This window comes from Polypterus senegalus, chromosome 11 (genome assembly GCF_016835505.1).
Source record: "Polypterus senegalus isolate Bchr_013 chromosome 11, ASM1683550v1, whole genome shotgun sequence".
In the NCBI taxonomy this organism is placed as follows: domain Eukaryota; kingdom Metazoa; phylum Chordata; class Cladistia; order Polypteriformes; family Polypteridae; genus Polypterus; species Polypterus senegalus.
The window spans coordinates 76,794,559-76,818,721 of NC_053164.1; the positions used below are offsets into that span (position 1 = coordinate 76,794,559).

General features: G+C 36.0%; 2 protein-coding genes across 5 annotated transcripts in view; one reads left to right on the forward strand and one right to left on the reverse strand.

The window, feature by feature from the left end:
- The window catches only part of lrfn4a (leucine rich repeat and fibronectin type III domain containing 4a), a 35,011-nt gene extending 14,393 nt beyond the window's left edge, over nucleotides 1-20,618 (forward strand). The window contains exons 2-3 of the mRNA XM_039769068.1: nucleotides 7,685-9,089; nucleotides 18,713-20,618. Coding sequence (XP_039625002.1) covers nucleotides 7,699-9,089; nucleotides 18,713-19,571 — 2,250 coding nt within the window. The 5' untranslated portion in view covers nucleotides 7,685-7,698 and the 3' untranslated portion in view covers nucleotides 19,572-20,618. The remainder of the gene's footprint in view (nucleotides 1-7,684; nucleotides 9,090-18,712) is intronic.
- Nucleotides 1-24,163, reverse strand: part of pcxa (pyruvate carboxylase a) — a 596,757-nt gene that overhangs the window by 238,169 nt on the left and 334,425 nt on the right. The gene's annotated exons all lie outside the window — the stretch shown is intronic.

Below are 24,163 nucleotides of genomic sequence, written 5' to 3' on the forward strand. Positions count from 1 at the left end.
TGGCTCCCCGCAATGCTGAATTGCATTAAGCAAGGTTTGAGAACATAACATTGATAAATATTTTAGGATTCCTGTACAACAAGAATAAGGCAGTGAAACCTCCTGGGCAATGATTAATAACAGCTCAGAATTTTAAGCTCCTTGTGACTACAAAACACTGCAAAAATGTGATTAACATTACAAAACTCCATGATTTGTGTAATCACAATGCAAGGAGATAAATACAATTACAACTGAATTAAAGTCTTTATAGATAATGTGATCAGAGCAGAATATAATTTTTACTTCAAGGAGAACAGCCAGACTGTGGTTATGATCATCTCTCTCCAACTATTTTCAAATACTGGTTAAATTACAGGGTCAGAGGGAACCAGAGTCTCTCTTAACAAGATTAGTCACAAGTCAGGAACCATATCTGCCAGTCCCTCAAATATGAATATTTTTGGATTATTTTACTATAGGAGTACAGGGAAAATGTACAAACTCCACACAAACACATACAGGGATGGTATTCAGATCAAGATCCTTGGAAGATGAAGCAGCACAACCAACCATTATGCCAAATATTGCTCCTCATTATTTTACTAAGCAAAAAAGGTAATCTATGCATATCCTTTATTACAAAATATCTTTTCTAATATATATTAAAAAAAAGCATCCACTACCTTTAGTCTCTCAATTCATATATATGAAAGAAAAAAGGCCTCTTTAAAACAGAGGAAAGGATAGAAACTGGTTTACAACATTTTGAATGAGCAGAACCACTGTTCACTGAAGTTAATTTTAAGATGAAATGTACATTAATACAAAGAATTATTATTAATGGGTCTTTGACCACCTAATATTGAATGTGAGATCTCTGAAGATAGAAACTCAAAAAACACTGCTGGTAGCAAAGACAGACACTTCATACCAGTTTGTTAAGTAAGAACGTGTTTCATACGTACCTAGATATTTCTTAAAGCACAGTGAATGGCTGATCCTTAAGAGCATAACTGAAAATACGTGGAAGACATTTATGGTTTTCATCTAAGAAGAAACCTCATTCTGTAGCAAATAGTAGCCAAATTATAGATGAACATATTGCATTAATCCATTATGTGTGTTTATCAACAGACCAGGCACAGAAACCACTATGACCAAAGCAGGGAGTTGTGTAGGGAAGGCAAAACAGATAAGGCTAATTTTTTCAGTTGCAGTACACCAACATAATGGTCTCACTTTATTGGTCTAATGAAGGAGTCTGCAGGCTAACTGAACATTTTCTCAGAAACAATTGAATTTCCTCTGCTAACATGGACCAGGTAGATTAATCTTCTCAATTCTCTCCAGACTATAATATTGGTCTTCAGAGCAAACATCTTGGAAATGAGCTTACAGCAAGCAATTAAAACCAAAGATAACCAAAACGTTTCACAAAAGAATGAGCTTTTACGAGTGTTACTAAAAGCAAAATAGTCAGTCATATACATGGAAGTAAAATAATGGATATTAAAAAAAAGTCAGACACAAAACTGAGAGACAGTGTGAAACAAATCCCAGCCACATGTGACAAGATAGAATTGGCCCTGCAGTTCATTGCAGAAATGAAGCTACAAAATTTCCTTGGCACTCAGTCAAAAATGTAAAGCATTTAAGTCATCTGCTAATTTCAAAAACTTAAATCTTATAGATAATTGCTGCTTAAATGAACACTACTCTGAGCTAGTGCTATTTAACATTGTGTAACAGCAGCACTGCAATTCGTTTATAGTAACATTATTTTATCAGCCGTGCAGAAAAGGTCACACATGCAATTTTTACGCAGGTGCTTTATTTTCCAAATTAATCCCCAAAATGCCACTTGATTCATGATAAAAGCATTTTTCAACTAACAGTAAATGTAATAAATATTAACTAATACTATATATTAACATATCTTAAAACACTTACTAGTCATAATATCATTTGAAGATTAAGGGTTTGAATTAGTTCTTAGAATTAAAAACTATAGCTTGTATGAATTTTAATCTTTATGGCAGAATCTAGTCTAGTAAAGCATCTCTGAAATGAGCAAAATGGCTTCAAAGACTTCAACATATACATTTATAAAACCAGAGAATACCAGTAATTCTCATTATTACTGTACCTGCATCTCTGTAACCTTAATGACTGCAAATAAGACCAAATTCAACATACTCTGGTATAAAATTTCAAACCTGTTAATATACAGTTGCTTATTTGGTGCACCTTAATATAAAAATGGCAAGTACAGGAAGGCCTAGACTACTTGTACTCCTTTGTGTGGTACAGAGTGCAACATGAAATACTTATGCAAAGTGGAGTATGTTTTTTATTTTTATTTATTTATTTTTTAAGTTACTTGATTCCCAAAAGACAGGCTACATTTTAAGACTATTCATAAAATACCTTAATACAGTCCACAACCATCAAAGGAATATCTAGGAAATAATGCTATTGTGAATAAAATGTGCCCAGGTTTTGAGGCTTTAAGGCTGTATCATTTCTGAATTTGTCAGTGGACTTAAGGGATGCTTATTTTTATTGCATCCTATTCCCAAGAGCATCAATAAAAGTGGTCTCCTTACTCACACACTCTCTTTAGAATTTATAGTGTTACCATTTTGTATGTTGGTTCCAAAAATGTTAATTCCTCATCTCCACGCCAGAATTTTAAATAAGCTCCTGCTTAATTAATATTTTCAATATTAATCTATTAACTACAAATTTCAAAGACTAGCAAGGATCACTTGTGTAATAGTAATTCCATTCCTCCATCACTACTAACAAATCACACCCCTAACTCTGGCTGCTGCTTCTAGTTGAAAAGGTTATCATTATGGGGAAAAAAACGGGTGTAGCCAAAATGAAGTTCAACAAGTCTGGTGGCACAATATTAAGTGCTGCTCCTCTGCAATGTGAGGAGTTCAAATCACTTGCCTAGTCTTCATCCATGTGGAATTTGCACATTCTCTTTGTTCTTGCATGGGTGGCACTACCACATTCCCAAAGACATGTAGGTTAGATTAAGCGATAATTTGAAAGTGGTCCCTGCGCCAATATGAGTAGACGATGCCAAGTATTGGTGCCTGTCTAATACCGTTCCCTTACTTGCACACAGTGTAACTGGGATAGGTTTCTATTCTGACCCTGAAACAATTACTGTCAAATTAAGATGGGACATTCGCCACTTCAATAATGTGAATTTATTCTCTACTATATTATGCTAGATTTAAAGTGAAAACTTTTTATTAATTCCATCCTCGTTAACCTACTCAATTTCTTCTAAATGGCTCAACTCAGGGAATAAGGCAAATTTCAGACCTATAACCTGGATGATCCTCTGGGACAGGGAGCAAACATCCATGTTCTGTGTACTTAATAGGAATTACCAAAATGCATGCACACAAACACAGTACTTTACAGACACTGCTGTTATATATCATGTCCAGAACTGCCCATATTTTTGCTGTATTTCAGCTATTGGAATGTCCTTTTAATATAGTGCATACAATTTAACAAGTGAACTGCTTTCAACATCACATTAAACTTTTCAAAACTGTGACACTATACAATATACTGTATGTTGTATTCCGTTAAAGAAATTTTATTTTTGCAACAGATAATAGAGAGAGGACCTGTGAATTTATGTGTTGCATATGATTTTTATAACAATATTACATTTACCTTGAATCAGAACGCAATTTGAACACTAACTTGAAAATAAATGAAGGAAAAGTAGCTTTTTAAAAACTGTTTGCACAGCTGATGTGCCCTGAATACCAATGCAGTAATACATTTTGCAGATGAGGATTACTGGTTGCCAACACTTCAGTAAAAGCTATAGGAATTTTTTGAATTTAAAATATGACTTTCTTATGGCATGACAGTTGGGTCTCTTGGGTGCTGGCACTGGAGTGTGAAAACCATGAATTTTAAGCAAATCAGTGCAGTGTGAAGCACATATTAATATATTGATCCTACTTGTGCCAGTTTTTTTTCTTTTTAACCTACATATTGTTAAATATACACATACATTATGATATACATATTTATTTCTATGGCGATGGGTCAAGTATGTTCTTCTCCCACTACATTTTTAAATCAATCCATTCAAATTCTTATTCTATTTACTCCACTGAAAAGGGCCACGAGGAACATCACGTTCAAGACTGTAATCTGACATGGATGGAATGGCAATGCATGATACACAAGCGAGTGAATTTATGATATTGGGGAATGTCATGTAGACATGGGGAGAATGTACAAAAATCCAGACAGCGGCTGAGCCAGGAATTAAATTCAGCATCCAGGAACTATGAGACAGCGACATTACCACTGCACCTCCATCCCAGTCTAGACAGGAAAGTCTGTTTTTAAAAATGGTGAGACTCTGCTTTTGCACAAAGTAGAAATACAATTAAAAATAGCAGATCTTTGCTAAAACTCATTTGAACAGTGACATTTAGTCATGCATACATTTACAAATGTTTAAGTTTTCTCTTAAAGAAATCCTTAATGACAGTCATTAAAATCAGAAGATTAACTTTCAAGGTTATAAAATTTATACTAAGTTTACTTGAGTTAAGAAATAAGGTGTGGTTAGGACACGTGAAATGGATACTTGACTTGCATGGGGTGGGGATGTTTGGTAAGTGAAATTACTGTTGTTCAGCAGACCTGTTAGCCTCTTGACTACTAAGGTTCTAATGGAGGCTTACTTGCCTGCTGTGTTTTGCAGGGATTTCTCTTGTCATTGTGGTTGACATTCCTACCTCAGTGACCTAAAGTTGTGTGTGTGGTTGGCATGCTCTTGTTAGCTAAATTTACACGTGCATGATGCTGCTCAAATAGTTTCCAGTGACCTGAACTGGATTCAGTGGATTTATACACAGATAGATGGTATAAAAGGAATTATTTGATAACCACTGCCAATTTGCTTAGTATTGACTTTTTTTTTTTTTTTAATTTGATTTGAGGTCATTGGGGGAAAATCTTGCAAACATGAGTAGAAATCGCAGCTTACTGGCTATAAATCGAGGCTGCTGCAATCCATTAGAGGAAAGATAAATAAAATTCTACTGTGCCAGCTCAGTAGTACATTGTACATAGTAGTATACAGCCATTTAAAGCTTAACAGTGAAAAGCAGACTGACAAATAAAAGAATTAATCGATATAGTTCTTTAGTTTAAAGCAGCAGAAAGCAGGCTTTCTAGCCTTTAAAAGCACATAGGAAATGTAAATTAGCCGTTTTGGATAGTGGGAAATATATTGTATGCCAACCCAACATTCCTACCTTCCTTTTGCTAACTACACATTTCTGTGTAATAAATCTTTCATTTTAACAATGGCTTCAACTTGCCACACTGTATTTTTCAGCACTTTTCTGCAACTAAGTAGTACCCTTTCAGGCTGCCATAAAAAATAAATAAATAAAAGAGATATTGAATTTCTTTCACACCATAGCAGTCATATTAAAATCAATAGCAATGCACATCAAATGCCCATTAAACCTGTCATTGTCTTGAATGGTCCAAATTGGCTTGTGTTACATTCAGCCAAGCATAACTTTGCATAGAAAGGAGGCAGCGTAAAACCACCAATACGAGGCATTAAAAACACCCCTGCTGATAAACATCATGGCCCTAGCAATGCACAGAACTGAACAAGTTGCTCATGACAGTGAAGGGCTTCCCTAAATGAAAATATATGCAAGAAAAGGTCACAGTCTGAAATCTGTCTGGATCCCAATAGCAAGATTAAAAGAAGACCCTAACCTCCCCATGACGGTGGCTGAGGAGACTTTATTCCAGAGCTTTTCTAATCAGTTGCAAAAGGTGACCAGGCTGCACCCAACATGTTTCCTATTTGCAAAGATCTTCAAGGTAATTGTTCTATATATAAAGTTCCCAAATAAAGCCTGAGATCTGATAGCTTTCTTACATACGAAGGAGCAAATTAAACAGATATATTCCAAATTTTGTTTTAATTGAGTGTCTGAGAAGAGGGATTATTGTCAAAGGCATTTCCTATAATGACAATTCCATTGAAGTAAGCTCAATCAAAACCTGCCTCTACTTTATGGCAGCACTCCACATAGTGATATTACTGTTCAGAGACAACAGCATGTTCTGAGTTATACTATAGCTTGTGTTACTGAAGATAACTGGATTTGGAGACTAAATGGCAAGTCTATATTTTGCAGAATTTTATCAGATAAATCCTGCAAAAAGTCAGGTACTACAGTTACTGTAACTGTTCACAGCAAATAGACATGGATACAAAAACACTTCCAAAAATGCTGCAAGTCCCAAGGGTGAGTAGGTCTTCACTGATATTGTAGATTAGGCAGATTCTCTACCCCACACACAGATATTTGGGGCAGGTAGGGTTGCTATCATGCTTAAAGAGATCATGGAGTGTCAGGTATGAGGCCTTTTTAAATTTTCAATTGATAGACTATGTTGTGCTTTTGACTATGCTGGGAAACAATTACTCCCAAGAGATAAATCAAATAAGCCATAAACATAGTGTCACTCATTTATGTATCAACTGTGTGTGTGTATTCTGCCTCTGAGAGAGAAGTGCCTGAAGTGTTTTTGTGTGAAGTGCACTGGTGGTATCTCAAGATGCCCCTGTTTGTCTAGATTGGAGTTTGTGTCAAAAAGGTGTAAACCATAAGCAAATATATGATTAGACAAGATGGCATTTATTTATTCAAATAGACAAACAGAAAATGAAAATCCATTCACACCACCAACTCCCCCAAAAAGCTAAAACCCTGATTATTCTCACTCTCCTTGAGTATCAACTGCACACAACAGCCCCATTGAGAGTATGCTTTTCAGTGATTTTTGCAGGATGCTTAATAAAGTAGACCTTAAATATTCCACTTGCAGCTCGCCACAGACACTTTTACATGGAGCCATTTGAATGTCATGGTACAGACCCAATTTCACAAATAAATGGTAAATCCATGCATCAGCTATAGGAAAATATCAGCTAGAACAAAAAAAACAGCCCTGCTTAAATGGTATGTTGATTCTACACATATTTACCTTCTAATATATTCTTTTAAATGCAATTGGAGATAGGATCAGGAAGGTTAAGCATTTCATCTCAATAAATTAATTATGGTTTGTATGCAAATTAGAAAAGAGGTAGGTGGCATTTCAGTGGCAGCTTATGGTATTTATCTGTCGGATATATCACACTCTGGTTTTAAATATCAACACATAAATAAATGCTACACCATTTATTCCCACTTTGACACAGGTTTAGATATCTTTTTTTCGAATCAAGCTTTTAATAAACATATATGTAATTTATTTAACTTTGTGTTATTTAGTCACCATAATGGCGTTGGTGTGAACTGCATCACATACGTATTTATATTTGCTTTAAAAAGACTCAATTTTTTTCAATTTCCAAACATACTTATTGTAATATACTGCTGCTGAACATGCAATGATGTAAAGTATAGAAAGTAAATAAATATACAAATTCTTAAGACTGTCTGGTCACAGAACATCTTGAAAGTAAAGCAGTCATTATAGAATATTTACTGACCAACTATATCAACCAACATTACCACCAGCAATGAATTGAAAAAGAACCGATTATTTGCTCCTGCTTAATTAATATTTCCTATTTGAGGCTTAATTTGATTTCTCTTCATTTCAGGTCTCAGGACTTCAATGATCATGGAAATCCTGCTTCTGCGTGTTTTACTGGTGGGAAGTTTTGCAGTCATGACAGAGGCCTGCCCATTCCACTGTGTTTGCCAAAACCTGTCAGAATCATTAAGCACGCTCTGTGCCAACAAAGGACTCTTGTTCATCCCACCAAATATTGACAGGCGCACAGTAGAGCTTCGTCTTGCTGACAACTTTATTAGAGTGGTGGAGCCACAAGACTTTACCAATATGACTGGTCTAGTGGATCTAACTTTGTCCAGGAACACAATTCACGACATTCAGCCCTTTGCATTTGGGGATCTAGAGAGCCTTAGATCACTACATCTTGACACTAACAGACTGACTGAAATTCATGATGAGGATTTCAGAGGGATGCTAAACCTTCAGCACCTTATTATTAATAATAATCAGTTAGTAAATGTTTCAGCATTAGCTTTTGATGATTTCTTGCTCACTCTAGAAGATTTGGATTTATCTTATAACAACCTTCAGAAAGTTCCTTGGGAGGCAATCCAAAATATGGTCAACCTTCATTCACTTAACCTAGATCACAACCTAATAGACTTTGTCATGGAAGGATCTTTTGCTGAGCTTTACAAACTTGCTCGGTTAGACATGACCTCTAACAGGCTACAGACTCTACCTCCAGATCCTTTGTTTGCCAGATCTCAGACAGGTGTGATAAGCCCTACTCCCTACAGCTCTATCATTACACTCAATTTTGGTGGCAACCCACTACACTGTAATTGTGAATTGCTCTGGCTTCGAAGACTGGTTCGAGAGGATGATATGGAGACTTGTGCTTCACCCTTACATCTGGCAGGTCGCTACTTTTGGTCTATACCAGAAGAAGAGTTTACATGTGAGCCACCTCTTATTACAAGACACACTCATAAGCTTTGGATACTGGAAGGTCAAAGGGCTACCCTTAGGTGTCGAGCAATAGGTGACCCAGAGCCTATGATTCACTGGGTATCACCAGATGATAAAATCATTTCCAACTCATCTCGAACAGCCTCTTACAGAAATGGCACCTTGGACATTTTGGTGACGACAGTACGAGATGATGGAGCCTACACTTGCATTGCTATCAATGCAGCTGGGGAATCTACAGCTTTGGTGGATTTAAAAATTATTCCCCTTCCTCACCGGAGCAATGGTACTATTCACATTGTACATCAGGACCCAGGATCCAGTGATATTACAACTTCGGCAAAAACGGGAGGGAACAGCACCGAGGGAAGCAGCAGAACTCAAGAGAGGTTGGTTCGGATAACAGATGTGACGGCCACATCTGCAGTTGTTCGATGGCTAATTGGGAAATCTTCCTATACTGTTTGGATGTATCAAATACAGTACAACTGCACAGTTGATGAAACTCTAGTGTACAGGTAAGACAATTTTATTGGATAATATCAGTTGACAAATAGAGTTGGATGTGTCAATTAAGTTTGCTGCAGGGATTTGCTACTGAGGATAAAAGATAACCATTTTAATGATTAATACATGCACATATTCCAACCCACCAAGGTCAATGTATAGCCCTCAACACATCTACTTCTAGTGCATGAATAAGTCAAAAAAGGTTTTCAGGAAGTCTACCATTTAACTCATTCTAGGCAAAATTACAATGAACTATTAAAAAATGGCACTGCCTTTGGAAGAAGGAAGAAAAAAAAAAAAAGATTCTTCTCAAAACTATTTAAAATAGGTTTAACAGCAGAAATAAAAAAAGCTAAAAAGACAATCAAAAAAACAAAAGGAAATAAAACAGAAGGAATCATTTGTTCCTTTTATACTTTAATTAAAATGTTGAAAGATCAGTGTTAGGATAAAAAAGCCTCTATGAAAAGACTAGTCTTACAAGACTAGGCGTACATATTATACATCTGGTGACAACCATGAATGGATTAGGCTTAAATGTTTGAGAGAAAAATCAGAATGTTCAGTGGGTGTGAAATTCCAAAACCAACCCATTGCCTCATGAAGGGAGAGTTCACAGCAGGGGTAGGAATTTAAACAACAAATGATGTTCTTCTCATATCACCAAAACCAATAGCAAGTGTATGATAAATTATGGCTGAAAAGTATCCAAAAAAGACCTCAGTTGAACATACATGAGTCGTGTGTGTGGAAAATAAACAACCTATTGATAAGGGAAAAAAACTCTGTTAGAACAGCATGAGTGTTGGCTGCTGAAGTCATCACTGGACTAGTGGTAAAAGTGAACAACACATTGCCACTGGTCATTTCTGGTTTCTGTTGCTCAGTTACAACGATAAAGTTGAGGCAATTGTAAGGCTAGAACAACAGAAAGCTCTGTTAACAAAATGATGAACTCTAAAGAGTACATTCAAGATAAGCAGTGTGTTATCACACCAGGTAAAAAGGATGAAAAGGAGCACCCATTAAGCGAGACCTTTTTACTGCTGATAACGTAGAACCACAGGAGATGTAGATTACTGTAGTCAATCAATTCAAAACAGTACATGTATATAATGATACTGATACTGATACAACAGCACCAGAACCAGGTACCAACTTCTGACATGTCTACATGAATAACTAAAGTTAATACTGCCTAATTGTACATGCCAAACCTACCATACCTGAATATAGTTCCTACCTTACACACACTATGGCACCCCATGTGACCCTGTTTAGAACTAAGCTGATTAAAAAATGGACTGACTTCTCTAAACTCCATTTGCTATTATGACATGTAGTGATGCAATAGCACAAATTACACCAAGATATACAATTTAATCACTAACTCGTGTTAAGCTTTTGATTTGACAACTGCAGTTTCAGCTTAATCCCCCCACCCCCCATGTCAAGTCCTTTACTGTCTCCCCCAAAGTTTTTCCATAAATGTGCACAATACATTAAATATTTCTCTAATATATGAACAGAAAATGGACACTGCAACCCTGAACGTTTAAAATGCACTGGAGGAAATTGGGGGTATGTTTTTTAGAAAGAAACTTTACAGACATAGCCTTTCCAGTGATTATTTTGCTGCTGTGCATTCCCAACATTTTACCAAGTTGTCTCCAAACTTGTATCCTTGTCCTGAGAATTACTTTTGAAGCAGCTAGATTACAAATACCACCCCATGCATACACACCTTAAATAATGAGACAGGGAGGGAGCAAAAGACTGACTAGGCTAAACTTGGCCAAAAAAAGATTTTTTTTTAAGAATTGATAAGATTTTCTCAATTAGCATCTGTACAAATACTGAAAGCCCAGCTGGCAAGAAGCAGTGATAAATGGAGTACAGGACACTCATGCATGGCCATCAGGGTGTGCATTTTGTCACTGCACCAGGCTCACATTAAAAGTACATACCTGTCTTAGCCACAGGCATTATGGTCAGAGAATACTGTCACTCCTGTGAATACCCAGAAGTGGACTTTTTTTGCCCTTAGCTGGGAACATTTGCAGCTTCAAGTCTTCAGTTCATTCCTTTCAATTGTTAAACCACTCCTTTATGAAAACCTCTGCCAATGACTGGGCTTAGAGAACATCTGTTTGAGGCTGAAACACTTTTGAACCATAAATCGTTGGAATGTAAATATGGAGGGGTGTGCTAATGCCAACTATCACTGTAATAAAGTTAGAATAAACTGATAAACCCAAAGGCTGAGGAGCCACTGCAAACTGCATAGAATTGGGTTGAAATTGTGAGTCAAAGTAGACATTTTAGCAAGTTATTCAAAAACCGAAACAATAATTAGTCTACAGTTGGTATACTTGGCAGAGACTCATTCAAAAATTTACATTAATGCAAAATCCATCATCCTTAAATCTGAGCTAATCAAAAGTTCCTTTGAAATGAATTCAATGTTTTGAATTGAATCAATAACATTTTTCATTTTGATTTTAAAAACCTTTGTTATAAAATACAAAGATATACCTCAAACACTAAGCCAAAGATAACAGCAGAAAACTGTTGTCCAATAGTGCAAGATCTAGCGCATCTCAAGGGCTAAACAGAAAAAGGTTTGAAGGTCAGACTAAATGATAAATGGAGCAGAGCAATTTTCTGCAAGCTATACAATAATAATAGGACATAACTAAATGGAGTACAGAACTAAACTGAGACAGCTTGTGTAAAGTCAGACGTCTAATTTTGAAGCAATATGCTGAAAAAAAAAAAAAAGAAACAAAGCCCAGACAAAGCAGTCACATTTTTTATCATGTTCCCTGGACTGCAGATATGATTATAAGAGTGAACTGAAGCCTAATGTAATGAAAATAAATGTGTACATTTTATAAATGGTCATACAGTGTACATCTAATATCACATTAGTTACTTTACAAATGAGTTTGTGATAAAATATCCTACTAATGGAAAAATATAAAATTGTTTCATACATTATATACAAAAGAGAATCTTACTTTTTCAGATTTAAGATCAATGTGTGAATATCACAATACGATTAAAAAGGAGGGAAATTTACAGGTGTCACTGCTGCCTAGACTGCAGTTTGAACTTCAGCAGGAAGATGGTCAAATTTTGACATAATACTGTATTTCAAGCACTTAACATATTTCTTGGAGAAGCCTACAATGGCTTAGACAAAGAATAATGACAATGTGGTGGCTGGTTCATTAGGATGTGAAGTGTTGCTTGTATACACTGTAGCAACTGTTAATGACGCATGTTTTTGAGTAACAAAAAGGTAACACCATCTTAGTCTTCATGTCTGTGCAAGAATAACCAGCTCAGAAACATGCAATACAGTTGGCAAGAGTCACAGCAATATAATGCGGATGACAGGAAAATATACCAATTTAAATATGGGGACAGCAACATAAACAATCTTCCATCATTTAAATGGTATATGTTGGAGATGAACAAAATATATACCTACAGTCTTATTTTGTTTAGTTTAGGGCCATAAACAAATCGAAATGTAAGCATGTTTTCTTACCATGCTGCTTCTGAAACATCTAAAATACTCTAAACTTTAACAGTGCTTCAGAAAAATGTCTCAAGTAAAATTATGGTAATCGGCATCTTTCTCAAAAAATTTGCTACTGCTTACAGGTAGATTTTTACATTTACTTCTTTCATCACATAGCTAGAGTAACAGTATTTAAACATTTGCTCTTCCTATTACAGCAGCAGATGCGGTTATAATTTCACTTTACATTTAATATGTTTTTTGGCAAGGACAGACCAGACCACATTATCCTTAGCAACTTTCCTCCTAGTGAATTTCCAATTTATGCTCTAAGCTTAATCAAGGTAACCATATCATCTTATCCTACAGGATGCCCTAGATCTGCCTCTGGATCTTCTTCCAATAAGCCATTTCTAGAAGATCTCCCATGAGAAGCACATAACATTCCAAACCACGCACACTAAACTGGCTTCCCTCGACTGGAAGCTGCAGCACTTTTAATTGGAGGTCCTTCTGTGAAGCTCAGATCCTCATCTTGCACTGAAAATAAGCCCATGAAACCTGCCTTGCCTCAGTCATATGCACTTGTGATCCATTCTCTTGGTCAAGAAAGGAGAAGTACACTGATTAAATACTTCATTTCCATAACATACACACTTCAATTAACAAGGTTAAACCAAAAACTTAAAAAATAAGTGACTTGTACAAGCTCCACTGATGCAATTTTATTGAAGCTATTAATTCTGATATTTACTTCCTCCTCTAAAATTGTCTGGTTATTTCCCCCCAGTTTATTAAGATGTGCAGCTTTAATTATAATTTAGATTGGGTCACACACCAATACTGCATCTAATGGAGCTTTACAGTTTAAAATGCAATAAAATAAGTGTCTGCATCAGGTGTTCTGAAGAGGAAAATAGGAAAGCAAAGAAATGTTGACATTTTCATTTCTAAAATTAATGTGATTGCATTTGACTAAAAGCATTTACATATCTTGATAGAACTATCAAAAACACTGTTATTCAGACAATTTAGAATTCAACTGAGCTGGGAGAGAATGAAATATAGATTCCAAATGGATAGAAAGGGTTTTTTTTTTTCTCAAAACAAGACTATTTTGTCCTGAACCAAAACAAAGAAGATGCTGAGTAATATCTACATGGTTTGTCTGAACTACTGAGCGATGCCATTAAAGGAATGTCCAGTCAGTTCAATCACAGAGGAGGACAAACAAAAATACACACATATTTTAAGTGCATGACAGGTACTGACTTGTGTGTTACCACTGCATGCTTTTACTTATCACATACACTACAGATAATGTAATAGGAGGCAGCTTCTTGTTTTACTGTTCACTGAATCATTGCTTCACCAAGACGATGTGATAGAAAAAGTAAAGGATCATACTCAAATAAGTAAATGACATTTGAGACCCTAAAGCAGTCAAAACAAAAGTCTGATCCCTAAAGCACAATGAGCTGAAATCAGATGGCAAGTCACCTGTCAAACTGCAAGGTAGGGGCTGAAAGCTTTTCATTTCGCATGGCCTTTAAGGGATGTGCAGATAGACAATTTGAAGAATGTATCTGATGAAGGTGAAGTGCGCTAGGAGCTAACAGAGTTCAACTATGATTAAAGAAAGGGCATGTAATTAAGTGGCTACAATTGCAAGCTCTTAAAGGATTCAAGTATTAGCCTATAGTGCTGATTTGCAAATGCACACACAAAAATGTGATGGAGAAAGTCTGGGTTAAGAAAGACAGATTCTGTCTACTTCATACCAAAAAAAGTAACCAAAATGTTATACCAAGTCTTTGTTTCTCAATAAACAGTGTAAAGGATTCCAGTTTTGTTAAAATGCATTGTAAAATAAGATCACCCATGTCTAAGCCCTCCTTTCCACAGAAGGTTTGTAAGGAGCTAACAGGCAGTACTGTAGAAAACAATGGAGCCAACCATGGAGGTACAGTAAATCCAGGCCATTACCGAGTAAAACATAATTACAGTGCAGGTTCAGTGTTGCCTATCACTGTATTCACTTCCCTGGGATGTTGGAATAGCAAAGACTCAGCAAAAAAACATGAACATGGAGAAAATGCAAAATATACAAACAGTTACTGAAGCTGGAAACAAAGACTGGTTTCTGGAGCTCTGAAGGAGCTGCAACCAACCATTAGCCTACCAGCAAACCAAATGGTCTTTTAAACATAAATACAAACAAAATATATTTACAATTAAATGTAATGTACTCATTTGAAGTCACTTAATGTTTAAATGAAATGTCTAACTGTAGCCTGATATAACAAACATAAAATGCAGCGCAAAATAAACTGCTGTATCACTGATACTTAGAAGATACATAATGCACTGAAACCACTGAAAAGGTAGGCTCATGCTGCACATGGAAGAGGGGGGTTACGGATGAAAATGTGCTTTGATATTTAGAGTGCACAAATCAATAAGAAAAGAGCATCTTGCTGACTATGCAAGTTGCAGGCTGAGCTACTGGATTTCACCCAGGGATCAGCTTACCTTCCACTGTCTTTTTACCCTAGTCCTGCATCATGAATTGACAAATACAAGGACTGTAGCAGCGAAGATTTGCAAGCATGGGTCTCTTGAGGATCATGTCAAGTGGAGCCCACACTCCAATCATTCTTTCAAAAGGAAACAGGAAAGGTTAAGTTATGAGACAAAGGTTTTGTTAAAATAAAAAAAAATAAAAAATTAAACTTTCATTGTGCTCTAATCCACCCCCTTTATAAGCCTGGAGATAAAACTATAAAATCTTACAGTCTGATTAAAGTGTGATGGCAGGCAAGCTGTAGTTACTTACCCCACTGGAACTGTACAAGCCTAATCATTCCCACTATAAACACTGCCTCTGAGTGCACTGCCAGCTGGTGTTTTTTTTCACAAAACTATGCTAAACTAGGCTACATTTTTAATTAGAAAACCAAAAGGGACCAGAATGCACCACACCAAAACATCTTATATTTTTCGAGGTGTCATGTTCTGCTATCTGACTATGGCAAAATCTAAACGGGATTTGTGAAATTAAACATGAGCGTATAACAACCACCAAGAGGAATGCCACATTTACAGGGCTAGTGTTTTTGCTTTGCTACCTCCCCTTCACCAGCCCATCCCCAAAAAAAAAAAAAAATCAAGTAGATTGTGAATTCATATCCACTACAACTGACTCTCAGCGGAGCTCACTAGCATTCCTTGTTGCTATGCAGAATTCTCTCACACACGCCAGCTCAGAGGAAAACACACACACAGAGAAAAAGGTGAGATACTGCAAGAAGGCCAATAGAAAGAGAGCTTTTTTAAATTTTATAACAGTACTAAATGCAGTAGGCTGATGTGAGCAGTGTAGGTATTTTGATTGACAAACCAAGAAGAAACAAAGTGCCACTGCAGGCACAATAACTGGGGAAGCAGCACAATGCACAGTTGTTACATTTTAATTAAAAAATAAGGAAAGACTTGAACCTTTCTGAGCGGACATTGAACCAGCTTGGGTAAGTAGTCTCATTAGTATGTGTCTGTTAAAACACAAACTTGACTTAAGCCTCAGACACACATAGTGCTCCAAGGGAGGGACTAGAAGTCGACAAAGTACTAATGACCATGTTAAAGAAAACTAGTTGGGAGGTGGGATGACAAATTAATTTCAAAGTTTTCTATAACTGTATATTGATGGGACCAATTTCTTCCAGGGAGCAGTCATGCCTCTTAGAAACGTTGTTAAATCACAATTGAAATAAAATAGTGTCTCTACTTAAAAAAAAAAAAAAAAAAAAGTATTTGCAACATCTCCAAAATGGAAGCTACAACCATTTTACAATCAATATAAAGTGCTCTTTCAAGACCAAAAGCACCAATACCATAACATAAAACTGGTACTAGGTCAAGCCACAAGCACGCATAAAGCATGCTAAATCTACAGTCATATATTGCACAGGCGTCCGCTAACTTCAAAGAATCGCCCAGGGGCAAGGGATGTGGTCCTGATGCAGTGGAGGTGTTACTTGGAAAAACTAAAGTTTCTTCCAAAATGTATTGTTTTGGTGCGATTACTACAGACTGACTGTTGTGAGTTATTATCATTGCTATCAGTAACAAGTTAACATAATGCATATTAATTTTTCAATAACAATATTCACTTATGTGGACGCACATGTAAAATGCATTATGGCTCAATGTGTTCATGTAAATGAGCTTTGTTTAAGCAAATGAAAGATGTAATATGAATAATGCACACAAAGCAGTAGTAAACTAGCACACAGAACAAATGTAGCATCCAACAAAAACGGAGGTATCGTGTCAGACATACTAACCTGGTTAAACAGTTGAGTAAAGTAATAGATTTTTCTTGTTAAAGGTATTCATTGACATACATACAAGGCTACATTCTGGCACTGGGGACAAAACAATATGAACATATCTCTAATTATAGGGTAGAGGTCAAATATACTGTACTGCATAAGACACAATATCATCATACATATTTAAGTAAACTGTTTTTCAAATTTGTCATGACTGTAGAGCCAATACCTCATGCGAAAACAATCACTCCTTTGCCACTTTCGTATCGTCTGGTAGTGACTCATCCTGGGAGAGTACAGGCAGACGAGACTCTGCAGGTGAGGAGCCACGTGAACTGAAGGTGCTTAAAATGAGCTGCGACGAACAGCAGAGCAGGATGGATGGTCCGTCTTGGGCCAAGCAAAGGAGACATGGTCACCAGTGTAGTATGAAGACTTGTGAGAACAATGAGCCCCCCTTGACGAAGAGGATGAAAGGCAGACTGACACACTGGCATAAACAGCTATTTAAAAGGTCCTTGAAAGGACTGTTTATGGTAGGAAAAGAGCCTGATCAGCTCCCATTACTAGCCTAGAGATATTGCTCATCCTCTGTCTTCGAGGACTGCTGTCCTCACAAGTCTTCAGACCACACCAGGCCACATTCTTTCCTTTGCTTGCTCCAAGTCAGAACATCCAATCCGCTGTACTGTTCATTGCACTTTTTAATCTTGTGGCGTTTAAGGACCATGACGCACTTGACTTTACGAAAATAAGCACAAAATACAAAACACACACAAGAGTCACTAGTGAACAAGACTGCAACCAAGACATGGATGCCTGATACCATACCAGACTGCCAGAAAAATGTTATAGTAGAGCATTCATGAGAAAACACAAAATATTTAATACAGTACATACATTTATTATTTTTTAGTAAAGCATTTAAGTACACATATGTAATTATTAGTTAGATATGTGCTGTACCCTTATATGACTAGCAGCACAACCTATAGCCGCTACAAATGTGATCGATTGGACATTAAGGTAGCAGAAAGATACTTGCTATGAACCTTGGATGCAAATACAATTGGACATTACTACTGTAGATAGGACATACGTCAATGGATACCAGTACTTATTTTTGACTCGCTTTTAAATTTGGCCCAATTACACCCTCTTGAGACTACAACTGACATATGTGGTGCCAAACATACTTATTTCCTTACCCAGTAAAACTGCTGGATAATACAGATTACCTCCTATATATATTTGCCTCAAAATAGTTTACAGTGGGGCAGGACGGTGAGGTATTGTTTAGTAATAAAGAGTCGATGTCCTCAGTTAGAATTACTCGCCATTTCTGTAGAAATCTTGGGACTCATTGTTTTCCACCCAAATCTTCAAAATGAGTTTTTATTCAATTTGGCAGTCCTAAAATTATGTAACATGTGGGGTTCTGTTTGTTTGTGACACCAAGCCCAGTCATGAACTGGCGCTGTAAAAAATGGTGGCAAAGGCTCAGAGAATAAATTATATTAAGTGGGTTTAAGAAAATTATGTTATGATGTAAATTTCTTTTAGAGTAGCTTTAAGCCATCATGTATTTAAAAAAAATACACCTTTCTTTGTAATATGTTTGACGGAGGATGTATATATGTCTATTAAAATAATATAATTGCTGAGATATTCATTTATATGTCATAGACAATAGCTGAACTTTAATTCATCTTAGTAGAATTAATAATATCCCTTCAATTATTTTCTTTTCCTTCCCTTCTTTTCCCAGGATTTTACCCTCCACAAGCAAAGCATTTGGACTGAAAAACCTGGTATCAGGAGTAGACTACGATTTGTGTGTCCTGGCAATTTTTGATGACATTGTGACTTCTTTGGCAGCAACCAAAGTGGTGGGCTGTGCCCAGTTCACCACCAAAGATGATTATCCACACTGCCACTCACTCCATGCACACTTCTTGGGAGGCACACTAACAATCATTGTTGGAGGAGTAATTGTAGTCACCTTGTTGGTTTTTACAGTTGTCATGATGGTTAAGTACAGAATCTGCAGCAGTGCCAACTCACTGCCAAAAGTGACTGATGTATATTCCCAAACCAATGGCAATCAACTGATGCCAAATGGGATTTTATCACAACGAAATATGGCTCCTCTTCCTAAACCCCCAATTATGGCAGATAAAAAAAGGGCACCATTTTCTTCCGAGCATGATCATATGACCCAATATTATGGAACAAAAATTCAATGCAAGAGGGTCAAGCCTAGGTACAGGAGTGAGCAGCATCACACAATGCCAGCTACAAAATTTGCTCTACCACCATCATCTGCAGAAAACTCACAGGACTACAGCAATGAAAGGTCTGAATGGAAATCCTCTTCCACAAAAGGAGCAACATGGGAGAGGCCCTCTAGTGTTGGGATTCCCAAAACCAAGCGTAGCTGCTCGTTTGACATGGGAGAAATTGCAACAACAACCTGCTATAGCTACGCCAAACGGTTAAGTGTGATCTGGACCAAACGCAGTCAGTCTCTGCATGGCATGATGATGCACTGTGCAGAAACAACAGACATTACAGGTAAGAAGATGATCTTTCCAAACACAGATGAGCTGGAAGAAAGTGTAGTGTAATACTCCAAAAAACAAACAATGAACAAACAAACAGGAACAAATCTGAACCACAAGTGGCACAACCTTCCAGGCTAGATGGTGGTGGCTGTTGAAAATTACACCAAGTCCTCTGACCAGCCTCCACAGGCCACGGAAATAAAATGCCCAGGTGTTTGTGTTTTTTTTTTCTTTTTCTTGTGCTGCCTCTCTGTGCCACTGGATTCTGAAAAGTCTCAGATTGTTCACACATAAAAAAAGAGTACATAGAGTGTACAAAAGGCTGTTGCTTCTTTCATCCAAGGTCTATACAGTTACACATACATAAAGTCTTCTTTATTTTTTCGCCCTTTGTAAACCTGAACTTTTATAGTCTCTTTAAAACCCATATGCTTTGGTGATCTAAATTCACAAGAGGGAATATGGAAGAGAAGTGATACAAAGAAAAAAAATACAAGGCAGCCAACCAACAAAAACAACAATGGAGAAAGATATCAGAATTAGTAACTTGTAAGGCTGAGCAAATATGCCATATTCAGTTTGACACAACAGCTTGGGGTTTGGAGTACAACTGAATACGCTTCAGCGAGAAAGAGAGAGATGTCAGATGGAGCAAAATCACCTCTGAAGAAATTACATTTTCTGAGAAAAATGAAGAGGAGGAAGTACAAGTCACAGCATTCTGTGATCATGTTTTTCTTTTTGGTCAGGGTAATAGACTAGGAGGGTGGGAAAGCATCAATTTGATTGTAATACCATTCTTAAATTTATACTTTGGTTTTTAGCATTAAGGAAAGATAAATCTGTTTTTCCTGGATCTACACCTTCCTTAAAATTTTTATTTTTTGATATACTTATTTATATTGCTTTGTTTAATTTATGTATTTTTTAAGGGGGTGTGTTTGCTGTGAAGAGATTGTAAAGGATTTATCATACTGACAGACTGGAAACCTCATATTGTTTCACTTTATTTGCCAAAGTTCATGTATCCTGACAAACAACAATAAAGTGTTTTGGGGATTTTTTTCCCTTTTTTGGCATCCTATACTTTCTGTAAAAAAAAAAAAAAAATGCATGATCATAGAATCCAAGGCTTTGTTGTGTTATACGATTTTTACACTGCAGGTACCCAGCATTCATTACTAACTGAGTCTTTTAGGAGTGAGATCCTTTAAAAAAATAAAAAAACAAAAAATAAGCACTAACCCCGCAAATGTATACTTCCTATATACAATTTGCACGTTCTTTTCTATCACTATGCAATACACAACACATAACTGTGTTAAGAATAGATTTAAATATTACATGGAATGGCTGAGTTTAAGTAAAAATATCTTGACATAAAATGAATAAGCACTGCAGCTATCCAAACTATTAGTTAATACATGCCTTTTCTTTTTTTTCTATGAACGTCAATGTCATCCACCCAAGAGATGTGTGGATTGCAATTACAAGCATTATATAAATTAAAGAGAAAAACTCAAATTATTTGTACCACATTTGAAGATGTTTATAACTCTAGTTTTCACATTCACAGAGTTAAAATACAGATTTAAGTCTATATATGATTAAACTCATCCAAGTAACTAAGCATGTGTTATGGTAGCATACATCCAAATACATGAAACTTCTGGTGAAGAGCACAATTCTCTGCAAAAACTGAATCAAAAAGGCAAAGAAATTAAAATCAAGCTTAGGGAAAGATTACAGAAAAGCAATGTGCTCTGTGTAAGTTCAGTTTAAAAGCTATAATGCAAATGGTCATCCTTCAAACTTGCTTGCATGTGGAACAAAATCTTTGTAAAAGTAGAAACTGCTTACATTTTTTATATCAAGAGCTTGTCCATAGAAAAAGCAATATTGTGTATCATTTTCAATATTCTTTCAGCTAACCCCTCTCATCCTAACCAATGATGATTTCAAAACTATTCAATAAGTTACATACTGTATCTTCCCTAAATGAACCCGATAAAGTATTTATAGAGAGTTGGTGGTTAACAATAAAAAATTGCACATATTATAAAATGAAGCATTAGACTGACAGGCTATTGCTTCAGAAAGATACCATACATTATGTGATAAATAGATAAAGTAAAGAAAAAAGTACTGTAGCACACTAATCATTGAGCAGCGACAGAAAGAAAGGCCAATCTGAAAGAGGGCAGGTAGTAATTTCAGATTCAGAGACCATCTGAGTTTGACACCTCTGGTGTAGTGGTATATTGTGTTGGAAATATAACACTATATACACCAAATTTGGGCCGGAATCTTTGGTTTATTTAGAGGTCATGGGGCTCTATGCATACACTTTATAAGGGCCCTATTATTTTGCTGAAAAAAAAAAAAAAAAAAAGGGTTGACAAACAACACTATAACGTAAAACCGTCACTTCACATTTCAAATGTAATGTATGATTTATACTATGCTAGCCCAGTGGTTCTCAAACTGCATTCTGGGGAACACTTGTGGTTAAAAGGTTTTTGTTCCAAACAAGTTCAGGTATTCAACAGGACTCCTAGTCTAATGAAACAAGCTCTTATTTTCCAGGTATTAGGGTCAAAGTAGGAATAATTAAACTAAGTTTGGTTTTCTTTTTTTTTTGTTTGAATGAAGCAAACATTTAAGTATGTTACATGTGAATCATTTACCTTTTTTTTTTTTACATTCTCCATTATTTACTAATGAGCACGGGGCTGACACTGAAGTATCTGCAGCCTTTCAGCATTCTATGTCGTAAAACTGATGAGAACAAAAGCTTGCAGCCATATGGACCAAGTTGGAGAACAATGACTATTGTAAATAATTTACCATAATTTAACAGTAAATTGGCTGAATGGTTTAGATCTGTAAAATAAAAGCAGTAAACACCTGTAATTACAGCATTACCAATGGATTGAATAATATCAATTAAAGGCCAGTATTTAGATAAGCTGCTTTCCTGAACTAATAGGCATTACTTTAAATTAAATATTAAATATTTTTCAACTGATAAAAGATCTTTATCCTTTTATTAAAATATTGCAAAGTTTTTAGTGTTAAATTTTTTTTTTATAATGTACATTACTTTTACAGGCATTCCATGTTTTAACTCCGCATCATTGTGAGTCAATGGAAATACAATTATTCATAAAATATTCTTACACACTGAAAACAATGAACTGATATTGGCAGCTGAAATACTGCATAAATGTTAACTTATATGCATTTATTTGATTTAAATAATTTCAATTTACTATTTGTACTACAGTTTATTTTACAGGTTTTTTTTACATTATAATTAGTCATTCCTTCTTCTTGATGTGTAATTATAAATATGCATTTTTCCACATACTATATGATATATACACAAATAAACCAAGTAAAGCCTTTATTTTTTGTACAAAACTGTAAACTAGTTTATCAAAACGTATATATGCAGAGCTTCCAACTGCTAGAACTACTAAACTTAATAAATGTTTGGGAGCTGTAATGGAAGCATTTTTGACTCTCTCTGTAAGTGCACTACACTAACATTTGGAAACTCCATTTAAAAAAGTAATAGGCTGTCTTGTTTATTTTTAAATCATCATTACTACAAGTAAAAGCAGCAGGGTTTGTTTCTGTATGAGCTTTTGACACATCATTAGATGCATTGCCATTGTCTTTCTCTCTTTTTTCATTTTGCTATCTATAGTGACATTTCATGTGACACTTTCTATGAAATGAGTTTTTTCTTTTCTTAAAACAGTGTATGGCAGAGCAAACAGCCAAGTCCCCTATTACAACAATAACCCTGTAATTCCTGAATCACCAAGGCGATTTTCACAGTCCACAATAACAACATACAACTCCAACACCTTGTAAGCCTTAATTTTCTTTTTCCCCAAAAAAAAAAAAAAAAAAATTAACAAACCTGTCAGTACTATGGAACAGTGACCAGCCCAGACACCTGTGCAGCTTTAAGAAGTGAGCAGAGTGGCAGAGCTCATGCTCTCCTCCCCCATCTATCTACCTTCGTCATGAGATCTTTGTCATCGTGTTAAAACACTAACATTCTTTATGAAAAAGTGTGGCTTGTCTTATTTTCATATTTTCTCTTTCGGATCATTAGCAGTTTTTATTAGCTGTGATGTGTTGTGCTATGCAAATAAACGTAATGCATTTTAATGGCTGGCATAAATGGGATTTGTGTAAGTTATACATGGATGCAATTGAGATATATATTTTATACATTTTTTGGTAAAACTAACCTGTTACTGCAGGCTGCACATAACATGTGTTGAATACAGATGATGCAGGATGCATTAAAAAGGTCCACGACTGGATCTGGCCAGCGGGACTCGAGTTTGACAAACCTGTAATAGATAGAACATATCACAAAAGATTCTCATGTGGAGGAAGGTAAGCTGCAGGTATTTTGTTGTTTCTCTCCATTTTTTAGCTTCAGTTCATTTAAAGGGAAATATGTAGTCATATGAAAAAGTTTGGGAACCCCTCTCAGCCTGCATAATAATTTACTCTATTTTCAACTAAAAAAGATAACAGTGGTATGTCTTCCATATTTCCTAAGAACATCTGAGTACTGGGGTGTTTTCCCAATAAAGATTTTTAGTGAAGCACTATTTCATTTTGTATGA